The following is a 25098-nucleotide window of genomic DNA, read 5'->3' on the forward strand; positions in this document are numbered from 1 at the left end:
CATCTGGCACTTCCCCGGAATCCAGCGACGTTTGGAAAATAACCACCAAGGCATCCACTATCACCTCCGCCATTTCTTTCAGAACCCTCGGATGCATTCCATCCGGTCCTGGGGACTTGTCCACAATCAGCCCCTCCAGTCTGTCGTTCTATGGTTCTATGGTTCTACACAAAACAAGCCTCCTTAAACCTATCTCAGTTTCCTGACAATTTTTTAATCCAATTGCACACCTATTATTCCACAAGCATCAATTTTGTTAACCAACCTTTATGTGGTATGTTAACAAATGCTTTCTTAAAATCCATTTAGGCGACATCTACAACCTTCCCTTCGTTAAACTGTTACTTGGACAACTGTAGATTAATTAAGCAAAGCTGGCAAAGACAAGGGAAAATCATGTCTGACTAACTTGTTTGGGCTTTTTGATGAGGTAACAGAATGGCTGATGAAGGTATTGCAGCTGATTTGCGTATATGGAATTCCAAATGAGATTTGTGGAAGTACCATGTAACAGTCAATTCAGATGGATACAAAGTTTGCTGAATGAGAGGAAATAAAAAGTAGTGACTGGTTCATTTTCAGACTGGAGGAATTTATATAGTAAGGTTCCCCATGAATCAGTGTTAGGATCCTAATTTTCTTGATAAATATTAATGATTAAGTAGAGCACAAGTTCAGAATAATTTCATAATAATGCCAGGCAGAATTTCAAAATTTGCCAATGATAAGAAATGAAAGAAATACTAATAATACATACCACTCTTTAGACTAGCAACTCCCAAGGACTGAGCTGAGTGCAGAGTCAAACGAACATCATTATCCTGAATGTATGCTGTTGTCGTCAGAGGATAAAAATTAGCCTGAAGAGGCAGTTTGCTTAAAGTCTGCCTTGGCTGCATCTGGAATCGTAAATTGAACCGAGTCAGTTTTTATGTACTTTTTGAAAAAATCAGTTAACACTTTGTATGAATAATTTATTAAAAATAATTGCTTTGATAGGTGATTTTTGCAAAGTCCAGGGGCAAAAGAATGTATGTACAATAATAGTGATATGGACAGGAATTTGCTTAAGGACAAACTGAAACATAGGGATTGAGTATTTTTCACTTCCTCACAACTTTCTCACAGATTGAAAATTCAGTTCCTGTTGCAGCTGAAGCAGTAATGAGGTTCTGATTTTTCTTATCTACAAGAACAGTGCATCCTTTGCAGGAAATCAGCATGCTTTTTACCCAAGACCAACAAGGGACATCTTTGCTCAGAATTTCCTGTGGTTTTTCTTGGTGTAACTTCAATGGAAGCTCAATACAAACCCCGGCATGTGGCACAGGGACCCCAGTTCAATTCGGCTTGGGTCAGTGTCTGTGCAGAGTTTGCACGGTCTCCCTGTGTCTGCGTGGGTTTCCTCCAGTGCTTCGGTTTCCTCTCACAGTCCAAAGACACGCAGATTAAATGGACTGGTGATTCTAAATTGCTCTTAATGTCCAAAGATCAGTAGATTGGGTGGATTAGTCATGATAAATGCATGGGGTTACAGGGATAGGCTGGTCCTGCGTAAGATGCTCTGTCAGAGAGTTGGTGGAGCCTCAATGGGTTGATTAGCCTCTGCTGCACTGTAGGTATTCTATTATTCTATGGATGGGGCTGATGAAGTGGATGCCTTTATCTTAGAGATTCTTGACTGTTATTGGAGCTGCATTCATCCAGGCAAGTGGAGAGTATTGATCATAATCCTGACTTGTGCCTTGTGGATGGTGAACAGGCTTTGGGGATGCGGGAGGTGAGTTGTTATGCACAGAACTCCCAGCCTTTGACCTGTTCTTGTAGACATAGGCTGGAACTACCACCTCGCTCGCCACAGAATCAACAAGGGCAAGAGTCCGACAATGGAAATCTCCATTGTCCTCAGGTGAGAATTTCTGGTCTCGACTGAACAAGGGTATAAAACCCATCCATAGTATTTATATAGCTGGTCCAGTTCAGTTTTTGGTCAGTGATAATTCCCAAAAAATTGAAAAAAAGTTGCTGTGGCGATGTCTTGACCAATCAGAACCAATTTGCCAGGGAACTGTTGTTTCCATTATTGAAAAAAAACTTTCTTTATCAGCAATTTGGTGGAAGGGAAGCATAATACACGTCAAAATACTCTCACAAAGTTTAAATACTTATCTAGACTTAGTTCCTGCAGTCTCATGCAGGACTGTAGATATAGAATTTCGTGGGAAAAGTAGCATACTCCTGGACAACCCTAGAGCCCTCAAATAGAACATGTTGCACAAAAAATCTGAATGTCCCTCTCAAAAAACTTCTAAATCCACAATATGAAAGTTTAACTTCTGTGTGTTTTAACTCTTCACTGCCTTTCACCTTTATCATACCTGCCTCTGCCCCCAATACTATCATAATTGATTAGATATTTAAATATGGTGAAAAGAATTTTTATGCAACAAGCTATGAGGATCTATAATGCATTGTTTGAATGATGGAAGCAGATTCAACTTTCAAAAGTGAATTGAACATATACTTGTGAAGATTTGCAAAGCTATAAGAGTAATAAGCAGGGGAGTAGGGCTAATTATATGCCTCTTTTTAAAGAGGCAATACAGACATGTCATGCCGACTGCCCTCCTCCTATGTTGTAAGATTCTATGGTTTAGGTCATGATCCATTACACTCTCACTGTGACTATTTTTCACACGCCATATGCAAGGTCAGCAACAGATATCCCATAATTTAACATAATCAAAAATATTCAATTCAGTCAGGTTAAAGTAATGGCATTGAACATAGGTCTTTATTCAGTTTATTCAAGTATATTACTTCTATTATTGTCAAGTTATTTACAAATGTATCAGCTTCTCTGAAACTGTTCATCAGATTTTCTAAGTTTTCTAAGTTGGAGTCAACTAAATATAAGGTTACTGTATAACACTTCTGTAAAATCACAAAATCAGTCCAACTGGTTGGAGACAAATTGATTCAACAAAGAATGAGTTTACAATTTCCTTTTCATCACAATTGCACATGGTGATTTATTTTTTATTCATTTACAGGATGTGGACCTCACTGGCTACGGCGGCATTTATTGCCCATACCAAGTTGCCCTTCAGATGGTGTAGGCAAGCTATCGTCTTGAACCGCTACAATCCTCAAGGTATAAGTACACCCACAGTGCAGTTATGGAGGAAATTCCAGGATTTTGACCAACAGCAATGAAGGAACGGTGATATATTTCCAAGTCAGGATGGTGAGTGACTTGCAGGGGAGCCTCCAGGTGGTTGTGTTCCCTGGTATCTGATGCTCTTCTCCTTCTAGATGGTTGTGGGCATGGGTTTGGAAGGTGCTAAGGAACCTTGGTGAGCTCATGCAGTGCATCTTGTAGATAGCACACACAGCTGCCACTGTTCGTCGGTGGTGGAGGGATTGACTGTTTGCTCAAGGGGTAGCAATCAAGCGGGGTGCTTGCTCCTGGAATGGGGTGAACTTCTTGATTGTTGTTGGAGCATTCTTCCAGGCAAGTGGAGAGTATTCCATTGCATTTCTGACTTATAACTTGTAAATGGGGGACAGGCTTTGGGGAGTCAGGAGATGAGTTACTCACCACAGGATTCCTAGTCTTTGACCAACTCCAGTAGCCACAGTATTTATATGCCTTGTCCAGTTTAATTTCTAATCAATGGTAGTCCCTCAGATGACGATAGTGGGGGATTCAGCAATGGAAATGCCATTGAGCATCAAGAGGCAACACTTAGATCCTCTTGTAGACATGGTCATTATGTGGCCCTTATGTGACGTGGATGTTATTTAATACATGTCAATCCAAGCCTGGATATTGTCCAGGTCTTGCTGCTGTTGGACATGGACTGCTTCAGTATCTGAGGAGTTGCTAATAATGCTGAACATCATCCAGTCATTAGCGAACATCCCCACTTCTGATCTTATGATGGAAGGAAGGGCATTATGAAGCAGGTGAGGATGGTTGGGTCTAGGACACGACTCTGAGGAACTCCTGCAATGATGTTTGGAGATAAGATGACTGATCTCCAAACAATTAAAACTATCTTCCTTAGGCATGACTCCTACCAGTGGAGGATTTCCCCCCCGATTCTCACTAACTCCAGTTTTATTAGGGCTCCTTCATGCCATACTCGGTCAAATGCTGCCTTGATGTCAAGGGCAGTCACTCTCATCTTACCTCTGGCATTCAATTCTTTCATCCATTTCTGAACCAAGGCTGAAATGAGGTCAGCTGAGTGACACCGATAGTACCTAAACTGAGAGTACGTGAGCAAGTTATCATTGAGTAAATGCCACTTGATATCATTGTTGATGACCCCTTCCATCACTTTACTGATGGCACGGTTGTGTGTGTACAGGACAAAGCTGGGCAATTTTCCACATTGGCAGGTGTTTTAGTTATACTGGAACTGCTTGGCTAGAGGCATGGCAAGTTCTGGAGCACAAGTCTTCAGTCCCATTGCCGGAATACTATCAGGACCCATAGCCTTTTCAGTATTCAGTGCCTTTAGCCATTTCTTGATATCACATGGACTGAATTAGATTGGCTGAAGACTGACAACTGTGATGATGGGGAACTCCAGAAGAGGTCAAGATAGATCATCCACTCGGTACTGCTGGCTAAACACTGTTGCAAATGCTTCAGCCTTATTTTTTGCATTGATGTGCTGCTGGGCTCCTCCATCAAAAAGGATGGGGATATTTGTGGAGCGTCTCCTCCAGTGAGTTGCTCCGTTGTCCACCACCATTCATGGTTGTATGTGGCAGGACTTCAGAGTTTAGATCTGATCTGTTAGTTGTGAAATTGCTCAGCTCTGTCTATTACTTGTTGCTTATGCTATTTGGCACACAAATAGTCCAGTTTGTAGCTTCAGCAGGCTGACACCTCATTTTTAGGCATGCCTGGTGTTGCTCCTGGCATGCCCTCCTCGCTTTTCATTGAACTAGGGTTGATCCCTTGGCTTGGTACAGTGGGGAATATGCTGCGCCAGGCGTATACAGATTGTGGTTGAGTACAGTCCAAGGATGCCTAGTCTTAATCTGCCAGATCTATTGGAAATCTATCACATTTAGCAGTGCGTAATCGTTGTGCCACACAACACAATGGAGGATATCCTCAATGTGAATATTGATGACCATGATGTGGAGATGCCGACATTGGACTGGGGTAGGCACAGTGAGAAGTCTCAACACCTTGTTAAAGTCCAACAGGTTTATTTGGTAGCATGAGCTTTCGGAGCACTACCCCTTCATCAGGCGAGTGGAGGATTGGGTTCACAAACAGGCCATATATAGACACAGACTCAATTTACAAGATAATGGTTGGAAGGCAAGTCTTAACAGGTAATCAAGTCTAAAGGTACAGGCAATGCGAGTGGAGAAAGGGTTAAGTACAGGTTAAAGAGGCGTCAACTGTCTCAAGCCAGGACAACTAGTGAGATTTTGCAAACCCAGGCAAGTCATGGAGGTTACAGATAGTATGACATGAAGCCAAGATCCCAGTTGAGGTTGTCCTCATGTGTGTGGAACTTGACTATCAGTTTCTGCTCAGCAATTCTGTATTGTTGTGTGTTTTGAAGGTCACCTTGGAGAATACTTACCCGAAAATCAGAGGCTGAATGCCCATGACTGCTGAAGTATTCCCCGACTGGAAGGGAACACTCCTGCCTGGTGACTGTCGAGTGGTATTCATTCATTAGTTATCGTAGCGTCTGCACGGTCTCGCCAATGTACCATGCCTCGGGACATTCTTTTCTGCAGCGTATCAGGTAGATGACATTGGATGAGTCACAAGAGTATGCACCGTGTATCTGGTGGATGGTGTTCTCATGTGAGATGATGGCAACTGTGTCAATGATCTGGCAAGTCTTGCAGAGATTGCTATAGCAGCGTTATGTTGTGTCGTGGTCACTGTTCTCCTGAAGGCTGGGAAGTTTGCTGCAGACAATGGTCTGTTTGAGGTTGCACAGTTGTTTGAAGGCAAGTAGTGGAAATGTGGGAATAGCCTTGGAGATGTCTGTCTTTATTGATGACATGTTGAAGACTCTGGAGAAGATGCCATACTTTTCCGCTCCGCAGAAGTACTGGACAACGAAGGGTACTCTGTCTGTCGTATCCCATGTTTGTCTTCTGAGGAGGTTGGTGCGGTTGTTCACTGTGGCGCATTAGAACTGTTGATCGATGAGTCAATCGCCATATCCTGTTCTTACAAGGGTGTCTTTCAGCATCTGTAGGTGTCTGTTGCAATCCTCCTCATCTGAGCAGATCCTGTGCATTTGGAGGGCTTATCCGTATGGGTGGCTTCTTTAATGTGTTTAGGGTAGAAGCTGGAGAAATGGAGCATCATGAGGTTATCCGTGGGCTTGCGGTACAGTGAAGTGCTGAGGTGACCGTCCTTGATGGAGATGCGTGTGTCCAAGAATAATATTGATAACAGCACTCACAGTATTGTAACAATAATCACAGTCAATATTTATGCTGCAATCTATAAATGTTGTAGCGAGAATTCTATTAAAAACTAAAGTGAGCACAAATACTCAGTTTGATTAAGTTACAACTTAAATTCCAACAGCATTCTACCATCAAAATTAGAAGTAAAAAGAATGACTGCTGTGAAAATCTAAAATCAAAACAGCTACAACTGATTTCACCATAACAATATATGATGTTTCTTGAAAATGAGTATCAATGCAACATCTAAGATTAACTATTAATGCAAATTGGGCAGAACTGCCCCTAAAGCTTTTTGCATGTATTTCAAATGGTTTAATTACCTGGAAATCATTCAGGTCAGTGTAGAATTGATTGTTGCTTTTGACATCTGTGATCAGCCTCATAGCAATTTCTTGATTTATTTCACCCCTAATATCAACAATATTGGAGATTTCCAATGATAATCCATCAATCCCTGCATTAAGGTAAAAAAACAATTAAAATTGAACACACATATTTACAAAAACTAGAGGGGTGATTCTATATTCCTACTCTCCATAGTTCTCCAGATCAAGCCACAAGTCATCTTGTATATGTCATTTTATTTACAACTTTGCTCTCTATTGCTTTAGGAGACAACAATTTTCCTTTTAACAATTAATAGAAAAACAGTGTGTCGATCTTTGCCACAGAATTTTCTCAAGTGTAATTCTGTATGAATATTATTGAGGAGTAAATTAAACAATATGAAAATGCTACTTAAATCAGAGAATCACAGTGCACAGACGAAGGCCATCTGACGCATCATCCCTCCTTTTTCAGTAATCCTATTGGTCCCACTTGCTATATCCCTGAAAATCTTTCTTAATTATCTATAACATAATGCATGTAATGCATTGTAATGCATGTAACAGCTACAAGATGCAGTGCAATAATGTGTCAATGTTTCATCAACAGCACCTTCCAAACCCACAACATCCCACACACAGAACACCAAAGGCAATGGGGATATGGAAACACCATCATCTCCAAAAAACCCCGCCAAAACTTGAAATGTATCATCATTCCTTCAATGTCAATGGGCTGAAGTTTTGTAACTCCCTACCTAACAGCATTTTGGGTGTACCTACACCACACAAACTGCAACGGTTCAAGAAGGCAGCTGATTATTACCTTCTCAAGGGCAATTAGGAATGGGCAATAAATTCAAGCCTTGCCTGTGATGTGAGTGGGGGTGGTGGGGGGGTGGCTGGTGTGAAGGGGGAGGCAGAAAAATATGGCATGATTGTCCAGGAGTCTTCAGTGTAGAGACATGACAGCAATGAGACCTTGGAATGATGCAGCCTGAACGAGAAGTTGTCTATTAGCTTTGCCTATTCTTGAAACAAAATGAAATTGTGCTCACTAACATTCCTGAGACTCATTCTCATTAAATCTATTGGTCAGCAAAGGTAACCCCTAATAATGGTAGGCGCCAACAGTCTCAAAATTAAGGAACGAGATGAATATTCAAGGTTGGATACATGTGATTGAGAGGTATGGATTTGCTTATGTGCTGGGTCCCAGCGCCTGCCATTGACGATCCATTAGCCTCCTAGGTGGACATCACTATCCAGTTGACCATGCTCACTATAAACATTCTGTCAGAACCCCCAGTGATAGAGAGAATAAGGGAGGGGAGAACCAGATAGGTGGCCACGGGTGACTCTGAGTGAGTGAGGGCATGGTCTGGGTCTTGTCATGCAACGGAAGTGGGAGAGTTCCTGAGCTGCAAGTGGGCAATAGCCACTGGATAAGGTGCTGGGCTGGCTGCTTTCAGATGGAGGAGGCCAACAGGTCAGGGAAGGTTCTGATGTTAAAAGGCTGCGGCATCAACCTGTCTCTCTTTCTCCTATCTCTCACAGGTAACTGAGCGATATTGATATGGAGTCAATGGAGCTGGATATTCTTCTTATCACAGAACTGGAAGAGCACAGATACCTGTCGCAATGTGCCATGGCATCCAGGGATGATCCAGCCCCTGGAGACCACGGGGCAGGGGGCAGCCTGTTGCTTGACTAGTCTATGAGACAGCTCTCCCAATATTGGCCCAAGCCCCTGGATGTGAATAAGGACTACCTTGCAAGGTTGAGAGGGCTGAGTTTGCTGATACAATTAAGAATACTGCTTGGTCATCCAAGTCTGGATGGGAACTAATGTAGGAAGTCAGAGGGAAGTAAGGTGGGATCATAAACAAAAGGCAGTAAGGAGGAAAGTGGAAGGCAGAGAAACCAAAGACAAAAATCAAAAAGGGCCACAGCACAGAGTACAGAGACTGCGGAGAATTCAGTGAATGTATCCTGTAAGGCTAAGAGAAATAAAACACAGGGAGTGTACAAAATATGACAGGACAGATTGTCTGAGATGTGTTTGTTTTAATGCAGGAACATGAAAGATAAGGCAGATTAATTTAAAGCTTGGATTACTAGATGGAATTATGTTATGGCAATTACACAGACTTGGATGAAAGAAGGGCAGGACAGGCATCTTAGCATTCCAGGATGTAGACACTTCAGACAAGACGGAGTGACAAAAGAAGTGGGAGTGTTGCTTTACTGGTTAGGGAGAATGTCACAGCTATATAGAGGGAGGACACCTTGGTGAGATCATGCAGTGAGGCCATATGGGTAGAACTCAGGAGCTGGAGCAGTGCAATCATACTGCTGGGGTTGTACTACAGACCTCCCAACAGCCAGTGTGAAGATGAGGAACTGATATATCAGCAGATTATGGGAAAATGTAAAAACAACAGGGTAGTTGTGATGAGTGATTTTAACTTCCCTAACATAGACTGGGATTCCTTTAGTGCCAAGGGCTTGGACGAGGCAGAGTTTGTCCAATGTGTCCAAGAGTGCTTCTTGGGGAAATATGTAGATAGTCCAACTCAGGAAGGGGCTATTTTAGACATGGTTCTGGGAAACCAGCCCGGACAGGTGATTGATGTCTCAGTGGGAGACTATTTTGGAATAGTGATCACAATTTTATAAGTATCAAGATACTCGTAGAAAAGAATAGTAGTTCCAGAGTAAAAGTACTAAATTGGGGGAAGGCTAACTATGACAGTATTAGGCAGGAGCTAGGGAATGTAGACTGGGGGGACAGCTGTTTGAGGGTAAATCCACATCCGATATGTGGGAGTCTTTTAACAGTCAGTTGTTAACAATTCAGGACAAGTATGTCCCTATAAAAATGAAGGATAAAGATGGCAAGATTCAGGAACTATGGATGACAAGAGAAACTCTGAGCTTAGAGAAAAAGAAGGAGGAGGCACACATACATTGCAGAAAATTGAAAACGGATAAGACTCTTGAGGAATACAAAGATAGCAAGAAAGAGCTTAAACAGGGATTTAGGAGGGCAATAATGAGCCATGAAATGTCCCTGGCAGGCAGTATATAAGGAAGAGGGTAGCTAAGGGTAGGTCCACTCAAGAACAATGGAGGGAATTTGTGTGTGGGGCCAGATGAGGTGGGTGAGATTCTTACCGAGTACTTTGCATCAGTATTCACAAAGGAGAAAGGTGTAGTGGATGGTGAGTGTAGAGAGGAAGATGTTGACATTCTAGGACATGTTGAGATAAAAAGGGAGGAGTTATTGGAGGTTTTGAAAAACATTAAGGTGAACAAGTTCCCAAGACCAGATAGGGTCTATCCCAAAACACTAAGAGAGGCAAGGGAAGAAATTGCTGAGACCTTGGCCAAAATCTTTGTATCCGCTTTGGTCATGGGCGAGGTATCAGAGGATTACAGAATAACTAACATTGTTCCTCTGTTTAAGAAGGGCAGAAGAGGCAATCCAGAAAATTATAGACCTATGAGCCTTACGTCAGTGGTGGAGAAATTATTGGAGAAGATTCTTGAGGACAGGATGTACTCACATCTGGAAAAGAGTAGTCTTATTAGCGATAGACTGCGTAATTTTGTGAAGGAGACAAACTTGATTGAGTTCTTTGAGGAAGTGACAAGGAAAATTGACAAGGGCAGAGCAATGGATGTTGTATACATGGACTTTAGTAAAGCCTTCGATAAGGTTCCTCATGGCAGGCTGATACAGAAGGAAAAGTCATAAGGGATCTCAGGTGAGCTGGTAAGATGGATACAAAACTGGCTTGGGTATAGAAAGCAGAGAGTAGCAGTGGAAGCATACTTTTCTAACTGGAGATCTGTGACAAGTAGTGTTCCTCAAGGATCAGTGTTGGGGCCTCTGCTGTTTGTAATATATATGGAGGAAAATGTAGGTAGTCTGATAGTAAATTTGCAGATGATACAAAAGTTTGAGGATTAGCAGATAATGAGGAGGATTGTCAGAGAATACAGCAAGATATAAGTTGGCTAGAGACCTGGGCCAAAAGATGGCAGATGGAATTTAACCCAGACAAATGTGAGGCGATTTGGAACGTCTACTGCAGAAGGAATGTATACAGTAAATGGTACAGCTTTTAGAAATAGTAGCATACAACTGTGCAGATCCACAATTCCCTGAAGGTGGCAACTCAGGTGGACAAGAAGGCATGTGACACGCTGGCCTTCATCGGTTGGGGCACTGAGTATACGAATTGGAAAATCATGTTGCAGCTGTATAACACTTTGGTTAGGCCACATTTAGAGTATTGTGTACAATTCTGGTCGCCACACTACTGGAAGGATGTTGATGCACTGGAAAGGATGCAGAAGAGATTTAGCAGGATGCTGCCTGATTTGGAGGATATGGACTACGAAGAAAGGTTGAACAAACTCCGATTGTTTTAATTGGAATCTCAGAGGATGAGGGGAGACCTGATAGAAGTGTAAAGTTTATTTATTTATTATTCACAAGTAAGGCTTACATTAATACTGCAATGAAGTTATTGTGAAATTCCCTTAGTCTCCACATTCCAGCATCTTAAGAGAGAATGACAGACTTGGTAGAGTGGATAGTCAGATTCTTTTTCCCAGGGTTGAATGATCAATTACTCAGGGGCATAGGTTGAGAGTGAGGAGGGAAAGGTTTAAAAGAGATGTAAGGGGCAAGTTTTTCACACAGAGGGTAGTGAATGCTTGGAACACGCTGCCAGAGGAGGTGGTGGAAGCAGATTCTATAATAATGTTCATAGACACATGTCTATATCTCTATACATAGACATACATGTATGTCTATGTATACCATAGACATATGTATGTCTATGTATCATAGTTACATGAATAGGTAGGGAATAGAGGGATATGGACCATGTAGAGGTAAGGAAATATTAGATTACAGAGGCATCTGTGTTGGCACAGACTTGGTGGGCCGAAGGGCCTGTTTCTGTGCTGCACTGCTCTTTGTCACATGTAGACCACAACAAGTTGGCATGGCAGATGTCCTTCCCTGAAGCTGAACCAGGTATGTTTTTACAACTGACAATAGTTTCACAGTCAGCAATATATTTATTGTTTTGTTTATTTTATTGAATTCATTCTGATTGTAATCTGTGGAAATTTCAACATTTCATCCTGCAGAGAAATATAGAATCAGTGGCACCAACACCGGGATGTGTGAAAACTCCAGAGGTTTGTCCGTTTCACAGGAGTAATATAGCAAAATATTGACAGCTCCATTAGCATTACTGTTGCATAACACAGACCAATAATTCTCACCTCATTTTCATATCATAATGAAAAACAAACTGGGAAACAAACAGAGAATTTTTTAGGTTTGAGCAATGGGTAGCACGGTGGCACAGTAGTTAGCATTGCCTCACAGTGGCAGGGATCTGGGTTCAATCTGTGACTGTGTGGACATTCTCCCCATGTCTGCGTGGGTTTCCTCCAGGTGCTCTGGTTTCCTTCCATAGTCCAAAGATGTACAGGTTCGATGGATTAGCCATAGTAATTTGCCCCTTAGTTTCGCAAGGTGTATAGGTTAGATGGATTAGCTATGGTAAACATGTGGGGTTACGGGGATAGGACGGGGTGATCGGCCTGGTAAGATGCTCTTTCAGAGAGTCAGTGTTAATTTGATGAGCTGAATGGCTCCTGCTGCACTGGAGGGATTCTATGATTCTTCAGAAAGGTGAGGGGATTAATCCATTTTGCAACTTCGCAGTTTGTCTCATTCAAAATTTACCTAGGTTATGATACAGAGCTTTCTGAATGTTTTCCACCTGCCAAGTGATTATAATTGAGAATGCATTTCACAACAGGTTCAGTTGAAGATTATCTTATTCACTGTAGTGACACAAGTTCAGAAGAGTTGGTGAGAAATATAAAGACACAACACAATCTGGATTTTATAAAAACGCGCATTCTATGAATATCTACACAATTTGATAATTTCACATCTCAAATGGAAGAGGGTGGCACAAAGGTGATAATCAGAAACTACTTTTAATGGAACCTAAGGTATTGCCCATATTAAACAGGACAGGGTTGTTTTGTCACTAGTGCTGAAAAGCTTGCTAACCTACTGAGTTGAAATCAAGGCTTGTAAGAAAACAAATTTCCTGGGCAAAAGTTCAAGCTGTTCAAAACAAAGATTATTGAGAAGGATTCAGCATAAAGAAGATCAAAAATAAAACTGTCTAAATTCTATTTCTTCACCATAATATTCTTTAAATTCGACTACAGCAGCCATTTTGAACTTTATATTATGGGATGATCAATACAGTCTTCATTGCTGTTCTACTACATTATGGCAAAAGAAAATAGCAATTTCAAGTTCTGAAAAAATTGGAAATTTGAAGAAGAGACAAATTTATACCAAAGCTGTTCTTACCAGACACATTATTGAGCCGTATTGAATGTGTGAAGTGCTGGTAGATGCATACCATTTCTGAAAAAATTGGGCCACGAGTTACTCTCAAAATAGGAGGTTCTGAAGGAATATATGGCTATAAGGGAAGGTTTAATAAAACAATTAAAATTGGTGAACTCAAAATAACTAAACAGCATTGCAACATACATTAGGAAGTTCAATTTTTTTAAAGGTTTACTTACTGTCACACTAACACACCTGTTCCATCATTGTGCTTAATGGAGGCCAGCAAATAAAAACTGCAACAGGTGGACAAAAAAACTTGGAAAGAACTTGCAAGGCAGGAAGGATTTGCATGGCTTCAGTGATATTTTTCCATTCTTGACCTCCTCCTTTCACTCAAGAGAGAATACACCACAACTGCCAATAACTAATGCTGTAAGTCTGATGATCAGAGCACTTTACTTAAAACATTTGTGGTTAAGGCTGCATAAGCTAGGATTTTTGTATAACTTATGTTTTGAAGAATTTTAATATAAAAGCTCATATCACTTTTGGTCTCAAGGTAAATATGGATTTGAAATATGAATTATAGCATTTGGGCCTATCAAGATAACATTTCAACGTCCATTTCATTAAACATATTCTTAAACTGCTCCACAGATTACTCTTCTTTATTAAGGGCAGGATTTACCATCTACCCATCCCTTGTTTTGTGGCGGCAGGAGGCAGTCTGCAGTTGTCAACAGGGTTTCCTTTTGAATGCGTTCCTCATCACTGTGAAACCCACAACAGAGGGTGCGCTGTCGGCGGGATCTTGGCGTGAATGGCCAAAAGAGGTGACTTGCATGGGACAGATGTGCAATTCCATGGGAAGGGACACTTTTCAGTGGTGAAATCTGCCATTAGTCAGCAATACTGCAGCTTTGAATAGTCTATAAGGCAATCCTCCTTGTCAAATAGGGAAGCTTTTGCACCATAGTCACAACTTCCCTGCTCAACTCCACTGTCATTAACATAAGGCTTATTGAAATCACAAAACTGGCACGGGTATTTTTTCAAATTTAAATTCCATTTGTAAATATTTCACATTACATTGGTTACCTTTTATTCATGCTGGCATCATTGTTATTTGTTGAGACTAGTTTGATCTAACTGTACTGGCCTAATGAAAGTGTCAATTAAAGTAATCCACAGCAAGGCCTTGGAGAACATGGATCACGTTCTGTACCTTGGGAGCCTAGTGTCAAAAAGGGCAAACATTGACGATGAAGCTCAACATTACCTTCAGTGTGCCAGCACTAACTTCAGTCACCTGAGGTACTGTGTGCCTGAAGACCAGGGCCTCAGACCTAGCACCAAATCCATGGTCTACAGAGTAGTAGTGATACCCCTCCACCCTCCCTCAGGCCCAGCACCAAACTCATGGTCTACAGAATAGTAGTGATAACCCCCACCCTCCTACATGGTTCAGAGATATGGATTGCTGGCACCTCAAAACCCTGGAGCAGTACCACCAGTGCTGCCTCTGCAAGAGCCTGCAAATCCATTGGCAGGATAGGTGCACCAACATCGGTGTTCTCGATCAGGCCAACATCTCCATGCTTCGAAGCACTTATAGTTGGCAGACACTGTTGGTTACAGGGAGTTAGGGACATTTTCTTTTTTGTGGAAGAAACACTGTTATGTTTTTTGTTCACTCTTTATTGATTGTTTATGTAAATATCCTTCTTCCTCTTTTCTTAGACAGTTCCTTAGAGTTAAGGATGTTTTGGTTCCACACTAAAAACAAGTTCTCTTGTGCAGGTGGGTGGGATACCTGGGTTGCCCACGTGGTCCTTTTGTTTTCGACTTTGGTTTCAGCTTGTTCTCGGCAATGAAACACATGGTTTTCAGCTCCTTCCCAAATGTCTTTTCATCACTTTGGTCTTGGATCAGGGATTTTCAGGTGTTGGTGGAAATGTTGCACTTTTTCAAGGAGGCATTGAGGGTGTCCTTGAAATGTTTCTTCAGTTCTCCTGGGGCTTGCTCGCTTTGTCAAAGCTCTGAGTACAGCACTTGTTTTGGGAATCTCATGTCAGACATGCAGATGAGGTTATTCACCCAGAGGACTTATCAAGTGTGGTCAGTGCTTCGAAGCGTGGAGATGTTGGCCTGATCGAGAACACCGATGTTGGTGCACCTATCCTGCCAATGGATTTGCAGGCTCTTGCAGAGGCAGCACTGGTGGTACTGCTCCAGGGTTTTGAGGTGCCAGCAATCCATATCTCTGAACATGTAGGAGGGTGGGGGTTATCACTACTATTCTATAGACCATGAGTTTGGTGCTGGGCCTGAGGGAGGGTGGAGGGGTATCACTACAACTCTGTAGACCATGGGTTTGGTGCTAGGTCTGAGGCCCTGGTCTTCAGGCACACAGTACCTCAGGTGACTGAAGTTAGTGCTGGCACACTGAAGGTAATGTTGAGCTTCATCGTCAATGTTTGCCCTTTTTGACACTAGGCTCCCAAGGTACAGAACGTGATCCATGTTCTCCAAGGCCTTGCTGTGGATTACTTTAATTGACACTTTAATTAGGCCATAATTAAAAATAAGTTTTATTTAAGAAAGTGGAAAGCTATCACTGAATGACTTTTTTTAAAGCTTTTTTGAAACAAATTCTCCTGTCTATTGGGCTTCTATACTGCGTATAGTGGGTGAACGTGCATGCAAGTACCATAGCTTGCCATGGGGCATGAACGGCCACAGGGGCTATGTGGAAGAGGTATACCTTGGCAGGGAAGGCATTAGGAGGAGCTTTTGAAATTACCTTTCTGAAGGTTTTCTCATTCACACTATGGTTTATGACACCACTAAAGTGCTATGAACTTCAACTCTTTGAAAAGCTGGCCGAGAGAGAATTGCAGGGGACCAGGGCATTCCCATCCCTGCAAAAGAGCCATCCAGGTTGAAAGTGCAGGGTGTAGGCTCACAACCCAAACCATTCTAAAAATCAGAAGCCCCGGAATGGGGTCAGGAATCCTAAAACCAGCACCCGCCGGCTGTTTTTAAAGTGCTTGTGAGTCACCCTGCCTAAGCAAAAATCTAGCCCCTGCTCTTTTTCAAACCGTTCTGCTTATTGTTATTGAGTTGGAGCATGAGTTGAAAACACTCCAACACAAAACGGATGAAAGCAGTATGTCGACAGTTTGCTCTAGTTTTTGGAATACCTCCTAGGGACATAGAGGGCCCTATTTTATCATTTTGGTTCTAAGTGTTGGGTGGACATGAAACTGTGAACGTTTCAGATCCAACTTTTAGATCCATTCTCAGGCACCCCATATGCACTCTGCCTGTAAAAGTATCAGCGATTCGAAATCTCACTGCACAAGCCTGTGGGCCTGGCTTAACGCACCCAAAACCCTGCAGCTCCAATTGGTGCCTCCAACTGTGCATGTGCAGAAAAAAAATTGTAGAATAATCCTCCCCTGCCACAATGCTCCTAGTAAGAAGTCTCACAACACCAGGTTAAAGTCCAACAGGTTTATTTGGTAGTAGACGCCACAAGCTTTCCTCCCTTCATCGAAAGCTTGTGGCATTTACTACCAAATAAACCTGTTGGGCTTTAACCTGGTGTTGTGAGACTTATTACTGTGTTTACCCCAGTCCAACACTGGCATCTTCACATCATGACAATGCTCCTGGGCCAGATAATGCTTCCCCCGTCCTCCACAGACATTGCCCCACCCGCCACAACATTACTGACTGCCTTTCCCCCACCGCCCTGCCACCTAGAACAATTGCAGCTCCCTCCCTCCCTTACCCCCCACTGATCTCAGGCAGAGGATCTCCCTTCCTCACATTCCACACCCCCCCTCAACATTCCTCCAATATCGATTTCAAGCAGAGAGCTGTTGGACATTAGATACCTAACTCCCCACTAACTGGAGCACCCGAATTGGACTTATGTGGAGCATGTCTGTTTTGCACTGAATCTGGATGGGCGAATGCGGTGGTAAAGGGGGAAGCGCTGGTAAGGTTGGGCATGCAGCCCATTAAGTCAATTTAAATGCATGCGAATATATTTGTGCGGAGGCGGGCACGGATCGCACTACTCACCCCATGTCCAGCTTTACCAAGTTTCTGTGCCTGAAAACAGGCACAATGTGATGGTAAAATTAGGCCCAGAATCTCAGAATGGGACTGTGAGACCGATAATACGCAGAATAAGTGGAACTAGGTGAATTAAGAGTCACAGAAACATATCCTATTCAGCCAGTACAATGTATTTGCTACAAGGACGAGGTACTTCCTAAAAGGAGGCGGTATTGGGGTTCTTGAGAAACATTAAGGTAGGCAAATCCCCAGGGCCTGATGGGATATACTCCAGAATACTGAGAGAGGCAAGGGAGGAAATTGCTGGGGCCTTTAGAGAAATCTTTGTATCCTCACTGGCTACAGGGGAGGTCCCAGAAGATTGGAGAATAGCCAATGTTGTTCCTTTGTTCAAGAAGGGTAGCAAGAATAATCCAGGTAATGGCAGGCTGGTAAATTATTGGAAGTGAATTATTAAGGGAAATTATTGGAGAGAATTCTTCGAGACAGGATTTATTCCCACTTACGTACAAGTGGATGTATTAGTGAGAGGCAATATGGTTTTGTGAAGGCGAGGTCATATCTCACGAACTTGATCGAGTTTTTCGAGGAAGTGACGAAGATGATTGATGAGATTAGGGCAGTGAATGTTGTTTACATGGACTTCAGTAAGGCCTTTGACCTCATAAGGTAGACCTCATGGCAGACTAGTGCAGAAGGTGAAGTTGCATGGGATCAGAGGTGAGCTGGCAAGGTGGATACAAAACTGGCTTGATCAAAAAAGACAGAGGGAAGCAGTGGAAGGTGAGTTTCTGAATGGAGAGCTGTGACAAGTGGCATTCCTCAGGGATCAGTGCTGGAATCTTCGCTGTTTGTAATATATATATATATAAATGATTTGGAGGACAATGTAACTGGTTTGATTAGTAAGTTTGTGGACGACACAAAGACTGGTGGATTTGCGGATAGTGATGAGGACCATTACAGGAAAAGCAGCATATAGTTCAGTTGGAGACTTGAGCGAAGAGATGGATATGGAGCTTAATCCGGACAAATGTGAGGTAATGCATTTTGGAAGGTCTAATACAGATAGGAAATATACAGTTAATGGCAGAACCCTTAGGAGTATTGATAGGCAAAGAGATCTGGGTGTACAGGTACCCAGGTCTCTGAAAGTGGCAATGCAGGTGGAGAAGGTAGTCAAGAAGGCATACAGTGTGCTTGCCTTCATTGGCTGGGGCACTGAGTTTAAAAATTGACAAGTCATGTTGCAGCTTTATAGAACCTTAGTTAGGCTGCACTTGGAATATACTGTTCAATTCTGGTTGCCGCACTACCAGAAGATGTGGAGGTTTTGGAGAGAGTACAGAAAAGATTTTCCAGGCTGTGGCCTGGTATGGAGGGCATTAGCTATGAGGAGAGGTTGGAGAAACTTGGTTTGTTCTGACTGGAATGACAGAGGTTGAAGGGTGACCTGATAGAAGTCTACAAGATTATGAGAGACATGGACAGGGTGGATAGTCAGAAGCTTTTTCCCAGGGTGGAAGAGTCAATTACTAGGGGGCACAGATTCAAAGTACGAGGGGCAAGGTTTAAAGGAGATGTACGAGACAGATTTTTTACACAGAGAGTAGTGGGTGCCTGGAACTTGTTGCCAGGGTAGGTAGTGGAAGCAGATACAGTAGTGACTTTTAAGGGGCGTCTTGACAAGTATATGAATAAGTTGGGAATAGAGGGATATAGTCCCCAGAAGGGTATTGGATTTTAGTTCAGTTGGGTATGTGGTCGGTGCATGCTTAGAGGGCTGAAGGGCCTGTTCCTGTGCTGTAACTTTCTTTGTTCTTTGGAGGATAAGGATAAAGAGTGTCAGAACACTGATCAAGGTACCATGGAGCAAGGAGACTGTCCTAACAGGGGAGGTTTTAATCTCCATAATTCCCTACATTCAGGAAGATTCCACTAGATTGGAAAATAGTAAATGTAACTCCTTTATCCAAAGAGGGAGACAGAAGGCAGGAAAACTATAGGCCAGTTACTTTAGTATCTGTCGTAGAGAAAATGTTTGAAGCAATTATTAAATATGTTTAATAATTTTCCAAGCAGGGCGCTTGGAAAAATTCAAGGTATTCAGGAAGAATCCACATGGTTTTGTAAAACGGAAATCTGTATGACCAATTTATTGGAGTTCTTTGAAGAATGTGGATAAAGGGGAAGATATATCATATTTACATTTCCAGAGGACATTGTGATAATGTACAAATGAAGCTGTGGCCTGATGGGAAAAATGGTCGAGTATTTAGTATAAAGTAAGGACAGCAGACTAAGCCATTTCAAAACGCCAGACCCTTGTGAAGCTGACTCACTCTGAACAAAGAAATGACTACAGCCAGTGAAGGCCAAATGCTTGGCCTCAGTCTGTTTTGATAAGACTGACTTCGCACAGCCTGGGTGAGACATGATTAACACCAGGAAAGCCAGCCTTTACACAGTTGACTCCATATACCGTGAGATAACATACGAGACATTAGATAAGGTCAGGAAGGAGGGAGTCACAGAATTTGTTCATTACAGAAAACAAGGCATAAAGGAGTCACAGAACCAAGGTCGGGGATGAGGGAGTCACAGAATTTGTTTTGTTCAATGTATCACTGCTTGTATTATTAAAATCATGTAAGCTGATAAGAAAATGTATAATTATTGAATTGATCCTTGTAGTTGGCGCAGTCTTGGGATAGAATCATCAGTTAGTGCAGACGGCTCTCTGTTTCCAAGATTCGGCCATATACTGCATGCAGTTTTGTGATAATAAAAACTAGCTGATTTTTAGAAAAGCAAACGTTGTTAAGTTTAATTATCACAACTTGGGAAACAAGAAATTCTCCAGTACAACATGTGCTAAGGCACCACAGCAAAGCTTATTGCAAAAAAAGCTCATGGTACAGAGAGTAGCATATTTGCATAAAAAGAAGACTGGTTAGTTAACAGAAACCAGACAACAGGCATAAATGAGTAATTTTCTGGTTGACAAGATGGAACAAGTGGTGTGCCACAGGAATCAGCGCTGGGGCCTCAGTTTTTTACAATTTATATCAATGACTTAAATGTAAGAACCAAAGGTATGGTTGCTAAATTTGCTGATGACACAAAGATAGGTAGGAAAGCAAGTTATAAAGAGGACATAAAGAGCTAGGGAGATAGGTGGACTAAGTGAGTGGGCAAAGATTCAACAAACGGAGTATAATGTGGGAAAATGTGAAATTGTCCATTTTTGGTAGGAAGATCAGAGAAGCAATTATTTAAATGGTTAGTGATTGCAATGCTGAGATGCAGAGGGATCTGGATGTCCTAGTACATGAATTAAAAAGTAATTAAGAAAACTAATAGAATGTTACTATTTATTACAAGGTGAATTGAATACTAAAGTTACGAGAATAAGTTTAAATTATAGAGGGCAGTGACGAGTATACATCTGAAATATTGTGTAAAGTATTGGTCTCCTTATTTAAAGAAGGATGTAAGCGTGTTGGAAATCCTCAGAGAGGATTTACTAGGCTAATACCTTGATTGGCAGATTCTCTTGTGAAAAAAGGTCGGACAAGTTAGGTCTGTATCTGCTGGAGTTTAGAAGAGGAAGAGAGTGAATGAAAAATATAAGATCCTGAGGGGTCTTGACAGGGTGGATGTCATAGAGTTATAGAGGTTTACGGCATGGAAACAGGCTTTTCGGCCCAACTTGTCCATGCCGCCCTTTTTTTTAAACCCCTAAGCTAATCCCAATTGCCTGCATTTGGCTCATATCCCTCTATACCCACATTACCCATGCAGCTGTATAAATGCTTTTAAAAGACAAAATTGTACCCGCCTCTACTACTACCTCTAGCAACTTGTTCCAGACACTCACCACCTTTGCATGAAAAAAATTACCCCTCTCGACACTTTTGTATCTTTGTCCTCTCACCTTAAACCTAAGCCCTCTAGTTTTAGACTCCCCTACCTTTGGGAAAAGATATTGACTTTCTACCTGATCTATGCCTCTCATTATTTTATAGATCTCTATAAAATCACCCCTCAGCCTTCTACGCTCCAAAGAAAAAAGTCCCAGTCTATCCAGCCTCTTCTTATAACTCAAACCATCAAGTCCTGGAAGCGTCCTAGTAAATTTTTCTGCACTCTTTCTATTTAATAATGTCCTTTCTATAATAGGGTAACCCGAACTGTACACAATACTCCAAGTGTGGCCTTAGCAATGTCTTGTACAACTTCAACAAGACATCCCAACTCCTGTATTCAATGTTTTGACCAATGAAACCAAGCATCTGTCTATCTGTGACTCCACTTTCAAGGAGCTATGAACATGTACCCCTAGATCTCTTTGTTCTGTAACTTTCCCCAATGCCCTAACATTAACTTAGTAAGTCCTGTCCTGGTTTAACCTACCAAAATGTATTACATTTATCTAAATGGATGTGGAAAGGATGGGCCCGATTTTGCCAACAATTTGCACCCGTTTTCAGGCGTGAAATCGTAGTAAAGTTGGGTGTGAGGCCTTTATCGCGATCTGCATCCAAGTGCAAGCAGATCGCAACTTTAACAAGACCTGCGAATGGTGGGGATCCGTTCTGTGCCCAAATCGGGTGCAATGACTATTTAAATGCATTAAATGCCCAACTCTATCATTTCCTCCTTTACTGCTGTGTTTGCCGATCCTGAACCGTGCCATAATGGACCTGCTAAATAAAAGTCTGAGTCGGGTGCTCCAGCCTCTGAAAAGCACCTTCATTGTTTCCAACGGCTCTCTGATTCAGATCAGTGGTGGGGGTGGGGGTGGGGGTGGGGGTGGAGGCGGGTCAGATCATTCTCTGGTTGTGGGAGGAGTAGGGGAGTGAGGTCAGATTGTTGTCTGGTTGGGGGCATGGAGGGAGGCAAATCAAATGGATCTCTGCTGCGGGGGAGGAGGGAGGCGGGTCAGATGGATCTCTGGTCGGGGGGGGTAGGGGGGTCCGCTGCCACTCTGTGGGCCATCAGTCTGGGTAGTGGGGGGTGGATAAGCGGGACAGTGATGTGTGTGGGTACTGGAGGGGTGGATAAGGAGGACACATCACTGCCCTCCCTTATCCACCCTCCCACTACACAGACTGATCGCCACCCCTGCCGCCACCCCACCACCTCCACCAGCCACCAGCCACCCCCCCCCCCCCCCCCACATCTGAAGCCTTCAATATGATTGATCACACCATCTTCCACCAATGTTTCCTCACTAATATGAACTTGGATGAGACTGCCCTCATCTCATTTCATTCTTATCTATTTAATCCTCGTCCTTGACATCATGGTGCATTTGACCAAATGTGGCATCAAGGAACGCTAGCAAGACAGAAATCAATGAGAATCGGCCAGAAAACTCTCTGCTGGATGGTGTAACACCTAGTACAAATGAAGATGGTTGTGGTTGTTCGAGGTCAGTCGTCTCAGCTCCAGGATATTACTCCAGGAGTTCCTTGGGGGTAGTGTCTGAGGCCCAATCATTTTCAGCTATTTCATCAATGAACTGCCTTCCATCATAAGGTAAAAATTGGGGATTTTTGCTGATGATCGCATTACTTTCAGCACCTTTCACAGCGCCTCAGATACAGAAGCAGTCCACATCTAATTGCAACAAGGTCTGGACAATTTTCAGGTTTGGCTGACAAATGGCAAGTAACATTCATGCCATACGAGTGCCAAGCAATGATCACCTCCAAAAAGAGGCAATCTAACTATCACCCCTTGATATTCAACAGCATTAGCGTCACTGAAAGGGGTTACCATTAATCAGAAACTCAACTAGACTAGCCCTAGAAATAAGGTGGCCACAAGAGCAGATCAAAATCTAAGATTCCTGCAATGACTAACTCACCTCCTGACTCCCCATATCCTCACAATATACAAGGCACAAATCAGGAGTGTGATAGAATACTTCCCCTTGCCTAGATGAGTGCAGCTCCAGCAATACTCAAAAGTCTTGACATTTCTAAGACAAAGCAGCCCACTTGATTGGCATCCCTTCTATAAACATTCACTTCCTTCACCCGATGCAAAGTGCAGCAGTGTGCACCATCTACAAAGCGCATTTAGGAACTTCTCCTTCGACAGCACCTTCCAAACCCATAACTACGACCATCTAAAAGAACGATGTCAGTAGGGCAGTACAACATTCTGGGCTCAACACTGAGTTCAACAACTTTGGACTGTGAACTTTCTCCTCCATTTCCCTACGTTCGAATCACAATGTGATTCATACTTATTTGCTAGAAGCCACAATTTTCATAAGCAGGAACCTGTCCGCTGTAGGCTTAAGGGTCATGTCCAGGCATTGAGCCTTTTTTGGATTAAACACAAGTGTGGAGGATAAAATCTCCCTGGTGCACTGTCCATATCAACACCTCAAGCAATCAGAGTCAAACTGTCAACCAATCAGCTTCCTTTTCTCATACAGTACAAATGATCAGTTCCTTTTAAATTTGGCAATCTTGTGCCTGTCTTGATGAATGCAAGATGAAAAGTTTTGACAGTTTGTCTTTTTTTTTCAACACTACTCAAGTTCTGTACTACGAAACAACTGAGTTCTCTCTTGTTCTATGAATGGTCAACCACCTTGATGATGTCTTAAAAAATTACTACCTTAAAACCCAAAATATATTTTTGGAGTTGTGGACTCTTAAACTGAGAAGGATAAATCAGGGAAATTCCAGGTCAGAAGGGATGAAATTTCACAGTGGCATAGCTTTCTAATAGAGAAATAGAAAACGCAGATGTATTTGCATTAGTAAACATCCCCCTTTTGACTTTGTGTCGGAGGAAATACCACTGACGAAGCAGTTGATGATGGTTAGGCCTAGGATACCACTCTGAGGAACCCCCACAGCGATGTCTTTGATTTGAGAGCTTTTGCCTCCAACAACCTTCTTTTGTTATATGTACAACTGCAACCAGTGTAAAGTTTTCTCCAATTTCCACTGACTAAAATATTACTACAACTCTTTGATGTCACAAATGATCAAATGCTGCTTTGATGTGAAGAATAGTTACTCTCACCTCACCTCTTAAATGCAGCTCTCTTGCTCATTTTTGAATCAAGACTTTAAAGATGTCTTCTGCTGATTGACCCTTGACAAACTCATCAGTGTGCAGGATATTGCTAAGTAGTGTCGCTTGATAAATAACTCCTTTCATCTCTTAGCTGATGACTAAGAGCAGATTAATGAGTGGTAACTGGCCAGTTTGGATTTGTCCTGCTTTTTGTGGTCAAAATCTTAGCAATTTTCCTGACTGCTGGTCGATGCCAGTGTTTTAGCTGGAATGAGTCAAACTGTCCAAAGACTGGCGTCTGTATTAGTGGGGACCTCAGAATGAAACCAAGATGGATCATCCACTCAGCACTTCTGACTATGCTTCATCCTTGTCTTTTCCACTGATGTGTTGGCCTCCCCTATCAATGAGGATGAGGATGTTTATGAAGCCCCCTAGTCCAGTTGGTTGTTTAACATCCACCACCATTTGCAGCTGGATATGGCAACACAAAAAATCTTTGATATGATCCATTGGTTTGCAGGATCATTTTGATCTCTCTTATCACATGCTGCAATGTTCCAAAATTATCATGGAAGCTGAGGCTGCTCTCCTTGGGGAAGAGAAGGAAGGCTAAGCGGAGATATGACAGAGGTAGAGAGAAACTAGCATTGGCAGAAGGGACAAAAACAAGAAGATATCAATTTAAATTGAATGGCAAAAGAACCTACAGCAATATTATGAAAATGTCTTAACACAGCATGTGGTTAGGATCTG

The 25098-nt window shown here is 42.3% G+C and overlaps 1 protein-coding gene across 2 annotated transcripts in view; it reads right to left on the minus strand.

The window, feature by feature from the left end:
* man2a1 (mannosidase, alpha, class 2A, member 1) overlaps nucleotides 1–25098 on the minus strand; it is a 172154-nt gene that overhangs the window by 28700 nt on the left and 118356 nt on the right. For both annotated transcript variants that reach the window (XM_080189037.1, XM_080189035.1), the window contains exons 16-18: nucleotides 13222–13336; nucleotides 6792–6925; nucleotides 758–899 (exon numbers count right to left, since the gene is read on the minus strand). In XM_080189037.1, coding sequence (XP_080045163.1) covers nucleotides 758–899; nucleotides 6792–6925; nucleotides 13222–13336 — 391 coding nt within the window. The remainder of the gene's footprint in view (nucleotides 1–757; nucleotides 900–6791; nucleotides 6926–13221; nucleotides 13337–25098) is intronic.

Source organism: Carcharhinus amblyrhynchos, chromosome 5 (genome assembly GCF_965287045.1).
Source record: "Carcharhinus amblyrhynchos chromosome 5, sCarAmb.v2.hapA, whole genome shotgun sequence".
In the NCBI taxonomy this organism is placed as follows: domain Eukaryota; kingdom Metazoa; phylum Chordata; class Chondrichthyes; order Carcharhiniformes; family Carcharhinidae; genus Carcharhinus; species Carcharhinus amblyrhynchos.